The 6,127-nt window shown below is 48.1% G+C and overlaps 1 protein-coding gene across 2 annotated transcripts in view; it reads left to right on the forward strand.

Moving 5' to 3' along the window:
- The window catches only part of TRAP1 (TNF receptor associated protein 1), an 81,689-nt gene that overhangs the window by 45,921 nt on the left and 29,641 nt on the right, over positions 1 to 6,127 (forward strand). For both annotated transcript variants that reach the window (XR_001888040.1, XM_017886333.1), the window contains exon 5: positions 3,624 to 3,695. Coding sequence is in view for 1 of the 2 variants with exons in the window: in XM_017886333.1 (XP_017741822.1) it covers positions 3,624 to 3,695 (72 nt within the window). In the remaining variant the exon portion in view is untranslated. The remainder of the gene's footprint in view (positions 1 to 3,623; positions 3,696 to 6,127) is intronic.

The following is a 6,127-nucleotide window of genomic DNA, read 5'->3' on the forward strand; positions in this document are numbered from 1 at the left end:
AAAAAAAAAAAAAAAGAAAGAAATCTTATGTTAGTATATTAGATTGGTTACAGTTAATCAACCGGTATTGATGTATCATTCTTAATGCAAATCTGTTCAGGTTTCCTTAGTTTTTACCTCATGTCCTTTTTCTCTCCCAGCATCCCACATGACATTTAGCTGTCCTGTCCCCTTAGGCTCCTCTTGGCTGTGACAGTTTCTCAGACTTTCCTTGTTTTTGATGACCTGGAGGATTTTTTTTGTTTGTTTGTTTTGGGGGGGACGGGGTTTTGCTCTTGTTGCTTAGGCAAGAGTGCAGTGGTGTGATCTCAGCTCACTGCAACTTCCGTCTCCTGGGTTCAAGCGATTCTCTTGCCTTCATCCTCTTGAGTAGCTGGGATTACAGGCATGCACCACCATGCCTGGCTAATTTTGTATTTTTAGTAGAGACAGGGTTTCTCCATGTTAGTCAGACTGGTCTTAAACTCCTGGCCTCGGGTGATTTGCCCATCTTGGCCTCCCAAAGTGCTGGGATTATAGGCATAAGCCACTGTGCCCGGCCTGACCTGGAAGGTTTTTTGTTTGTTTAGAGTCAGGATCTTCCTCTGTCTCCAGGTTGGGGTGCAGTGGTGCTATCAGGGTTTGCTGCAGCCTTGACCACCTGGGCTCAAGTGATCTACCACCTCAGCCTCCTGTAGGTAGGGCCACAGGCATATGCCACCATGCCCAGCTAACTTTAAAAAAAATTATTTTTTTGGCCGAGTGTGGTGGCCCACGCCTCTAATCCTAGCACTTTGGGAGGCCGTGGTGGGCAGATTGCCTGAGATTACAAGTTCAAGACCAGCCTGGGCAACATGGTCTCTGCTAAAAATACAAAAGAAATTAGCTGGGTGTGGCAGCGTGTGCCTGTAGTCCCAGCTACTCAGGAGGCTGAGGCAGGAGAATTGCTTGAACTTGGGAGGCAGAAGTTGCAGTGAGCGGAGATCATGCCACTGCACTCCAGCACTCCAGCCTGCATGACAGAGCAAGAAATTATTATTTTTTTTTTGTAGCCACAGGGTCTTGCTTTGTGGGCCCGGCTGGTCTCAAATACCTGGGCTCAAGTGATTTTTCCACCTTGACCTTCCACAGTGCTGGGATAATAGATGTGACCTGTTGTGTCCAGCCCTGTGTTTTCTTTTAGTGGTTTTATAGCTTTAGCTCTTACATTTAGATCTTTGATCCATTTCGAGTTAATTTTATGTATGGTGTGAGGTAGGGGTTGAGGTTTATGTTTTGTTTATGAATGTACAGTTGTTTCATTACTGTCTGTTAATAGATCTGTCATCCCCCATTGAATTATCTTGGAATCTTTGTTAAAAATCAAGTAATACACTCTCTGTGCAGTGCTGTTTCTGTGCTCTGTTTGGTTCTTTGATCTGTGTGTGGATCCTTAAATGCCCACATCACACTGTCTTAATTATTGTAGCTTTATAGGAAGTCTTAAGTATTTTAAATTCTCTAACTTTGTTCTTCAAAATATTTTGAAAATATTCTAGGTTCTTTGATTTCCACATACATTTTAGAGTCAGCTTGTCATTTTCTACAAAACCTGTAAGGATTTAGATTGGGATTGCAGTGCAGATCAGTTTGGGAAAAAAATAAAAATAAATTGGAAATAGGAGCTATTAGTTGCATTTTCTCCTTTACCTTGGTCTAACATTAACCTTTACCTTAAGGACTCTATTTAAGTTTCTGATGTATTAAAGTAAACACTTAAATGAAGATTATATTTAATGACTGATGTCAACTAGATATTAATTTTAAGTAGTTTTTTATTCATAATTATTACATGATCTACAATAAATGAATCAGGCTGGATTTTGGACTATTCATACCAGCACCTCAGAAATAATTGCCCAGAAGCCTTTTGGTGCCATGTTTCTTGTTGGCTGCTGGGGCCCATGGAACATGCACGCATGTGTGCACTGCAGTAACTGGTGGTGATGTGGTTTTGGCACCCATTCTGCCTGTGCTGCCTACAATGGGAAGGCTGACAGCTGGCCAGTCTCCCCGGCCTGCTGCTTGCTGTGGATTATTTGCTGAGTAGCACTGACCACCCCCGCTGTGCCAATGGAGACAGCACTGCTGCCTGGTGCTAGTGGGCTCCCATGGCCCCTGCGGGCTGTCCTGGAGAGGAAGCCTTTAGAAAGGAACTTCTTAGAAGGAAGTTCAGAAAACTGCTTCTGAGGGCCTTTGTCCCAATTCATAGATGTGGAGGCTTGGAGCGAACTCTTTTATTTAAGGTGGTCTGCACATCGTAGCAGAGCAAGCTGGGGCTGTGGCTGTGTTATGGGCATGTTGAGCGAGGAACTCCAGATGGGAGTCTGACCGGGCTTTGAGAGGAAGGAGGAGGCCATGGTCAGTAAGGCCTTGTGTGTTCACCGGCGCATTGGTCTGTGTTGTGATTCAGGCTGCTATAGCAGAATACCTTAGACTGGGCAATTTATAAACAACAGAACCGTATTGCTCACAGTTATAGAGGCTGGGAGGTCCAAGAGCAAGGGGCCAGCAGACTGGGTGTCTGGCGAGGGCCCTTTGTCTCAGGCAGTGCCTCTTGCATCTTCACACAGAAGGTGGAAGGGACCGACAAGCTCCCTCAACCTTGTTTTCTAAGGGCCCTACTCCCATTCATGAGAGTGGAGCCCTTATGACTTGATCACCTCCCCAAGGCCCCACTCCCAGAGCCATCCCCTTGGGAGTTAGGTCTTAACATATGGATTTGGGTGACATCGGCACTCAGACCAGAGCAGCTGCAACAGGATAAGCCAGATCGAGGCTCCCACGCGAGGGCTGCGCCTTCCTGCAGGAGAGGCATCTGTGCCCGCTCTCCCATGGTGGTAGGGTGGGTGCAGGGGCCGCGCACAGAGCTGCGCGGTCTCCTCAGTCAGATCATTCTGCTGGATTGAGAGAGCCACCAGAGGAGGGGACCGCTGTTCCCCAGAACCACAGCCAGGGAGAAGGCGGGGGGCCACATCTTGATGACGGGAGAGCTGTGCTTTCCTCCTAATTGCTGGCATCATATTTTCTTTTCAGGATGGTTTTTAACAAACAAAGCAACTTTCTGCTGTCCTTTCCTGTTTTCTCTGGTGAGGCCGGGCTGCTATGACTAGAATTGGTCTTTTCTGTTTTTCTTTTCTTTTCTTTTTTTGTTTTTTTGAGATGGAGTCTCGTTCTGTCACCCAGGCTGGAGTGCAGTGGCACAATCTCAGTTCACTGCAGTGTCTGCCTCCTCGGTTCAGTGGGTTCAAGTGATTCTCCTGCCTCAGCCTCTGAGCAGCCGGGACCACAGGTGCTCGCCATCATGCCTGACTAAATGTTTTTTTTTTTTTTTAGTAGAGATGGGGTTTTACCGTGTTGGCTAGGCTGATCTTGAACTCCTGGCCTCAAGTGATCCGCTTGCCTTGGCCTCCCAAATGCTGGGATTACAGGCATGAGCCGCTGTGCTTGGCCCTTAGAATTAGTCTTTTCTGATGAGCATCTAGTGCTACCTGGCTGGGCCCTGTCTGGCCAATATCATTGACACCATTTGAGCCCCTGGGGCTGCTGGTGCACCTGTTCCCCAGGTGCTGGGGGCTTGGCGCTTAGCGTGTCTCTCTCCTCAGGATACTGGTATCGGGATGACACAGGAAGAGCTGGTGTCCAACCTGGGGACTATCGCCAGATCGGGGTCAAAGGTAAGCGTGGGCCCCCTGCACGGCCTCCCCCTTCCCCTCAGGGTGCAAGGATCCCTCCAGTAGGGGTGGCCCTGGGTGCCAGATTAAGTAACAACATTGTTAGTTACATGCCACGCAGTGGGCATTGTGGGAACACCTCATGACATGACAGCCATCCCTCAGTATCTGGGGGTTGGGGTTGGTTCCAGGATCCCCTTTGCATACCAAAGTCTGCAGATGCTCCAGTCCTGGATTAAAGTGGTGCCATATTTTGTAGACATATCTTTCTGTATGCTTTAAATGATCTCTAGATTACTTATAATACCTGATACAACGTAAATGCTATATATAGATATAACATAGTTTTGTTTTTTATACTACTTTTTATCATTGTGTTATTTTTTATTTTTTTCTGAGTATTTTCGATCCTTGGCTGGTTGAATCTGCAAATGTGGAACCCTGGAGATGAGGACCGACTGTATTGGCTCACTGCAACCTCTGACTCCCAGTTCAAGCAATTCTCCTGCCTCAGTCTCCCAAGTAGCTGGGATTACAGGCGCGTGCCACCATGCCTGCCCAATTTTTTGTATCTTCAGTAGAGACAGGGTTTCACCATGTTGGCCAGGCTGGTCTTGAATTCCTGACCTCGTGATCCACCCATCTTGGCCTCCCAAAGTGCTGGGGTTACAGGCGTGAGCCACTGCGCCCGACCTAGTGTTCTCATTTTATACATGAGGAGATTGAAGTCAGTGCTTTGCCCATAGTTGGAAAAGGGTGAGAGCTGGAGCTTCCCAGGCTGTTGGTCTGAGTCCGAATGTGTTGTTCTGCCTCACGACACTTTTCTGCAAAGTCGATTGCCTGAGCGTCGTGGGCTTGATGCAGAGAGGGTCAGAGGGATCAGTCTCCTCTCACACAGTGCCATGCATGAGAACAGGCTTAGGATGCGATGTCTGTGGGTTTGATGGTTCTGGTCAGAACTGCTCTGTGGGTCTGGGTGTGGTGACATGCGCCTGAAGTCACACCTACTCAGGAGGCTGAGGCTGGAGGATCGCCTGGGCCCAGGAGTTCAAGGTTGCAGTGAGCTATGATTGCACCACTGTGATCCAGCCTGGGCGACAGAGCAAGATCCTGACTCTGAAACAGAAAGAGAGAAAGGGGGAAAGGAAGGAAAGGGAAACTGCTTTGTAGGGACAAGTCAGCCCTTAGTCTAGGGTGTCGTTTGGCTGCTGGTGTGACTTTGCAGTCTGCAAAGGGAAGACAGGTGTGGGCAGTCAGGGTTTCCTTAACAATGTCTGTGCCAAACTAGGACAAAGGTGGGTGGCCTTGGGTCACCCCGGTGCCCTCCTTACTGGCTGAGTGCTTTTCTGCCTAGTTGTTGTTAGCCTGAGTGCTGCCCATGTGGCACTTGGTACCAACTACTTGAAAATAGAGCAATTGTTGATCCAAAGTAATTCACGGAAATTTCTACATTTATTTATTTATTCATTTATTCGTTGATCTGCTTATTCATTCAGAGACAGGGTCTCACTCTGTTGCCTAGTCCGGAGTTCAGTGGTGCAATCACAGCTCACTGCAACCTTGAACTCCTGGGCTCAAGCAATCCTCCCGCCTCAGCCTCCTGAGTAGCTGGGACTACAGGCATGTGCCACTATACCCAGCTAATTTTGTATTTTTTTGTAGAGATAGGGGTCTTGCTTTGTTGCCCAGGCTGGTCTCAGACTCCTGGCCTCAAGCAGTCCTCCTGCCTCAGCCTCCCAGAATGCTGTGATTACAGGCTTGAGCCGCTGCATTCAGCCAGAAATTTCTACTTTAAAAAAACTACCTGGCCAGGTGCTTTGGCTCATGCTTGTAATCCTAGAACTCTGGGAGGCCGAGTTCGGTGGATCACCTGAGGTCAGGAGTTCAAGACCAGTCTGGCTAACATGGTGAAACCCTGTTTCTACTAAAAATACAAAAAATTACATGGGCATGGTGGGAGGTGTAATCTCAGCTACTCGGGAAGCTGAGGCAGGAGAACCACTTGATCCTAGGAGGCGGAGGTTGTGGTGAGCTGAGATCCCGCCATTGCTCTCCAGCCTGGGCAACAAGAGCAAAACTCCATCTCAAAAAAAAAAAAAAAAAAAAATTACTGGGCCAAGCACTGCGGCTCACGCCTGTAATCCTAGCACTTTGGGAGGCCGAGCAGGAGAATCACCTGAGGTAAGGAATTTGAGACCAGCCTGACCAACAGGGTGAAATCCCATCTCTACTAAAAATACAAAATTTAGCTGGGCATGGTGGTGGGCACCTGTAATCCCAGCTACTCGGGAGGCTGAGGCAGCAAAATCACTTGAACCTGGCAGGCAGAGGTTGCATTGAGCCGAGATCGCACCACTGCACTCCAGCCTGAGTGACAGAGCAAGACTCCATCTCAAAAACAAAAACGAAAACAAACACCCCCCCCCCAAAAAAAA

The sequence above is a fragment of the Rhinopithecus bieti genome, unplaced genomic scaffold, assembly GCF_001698545.2.
Source record: "Rhinopithecus bieti isolate Rb0 unplaced genomic scaffold, ASM169854v2 scaffold_13704, whole genome shotgun sequence".
NCBI lineage: Eukaryota > Metazoa > Chordata > Mammalia > Primates > Cercopithecidae > Rhinopithecus > Rhinopithecus bieti.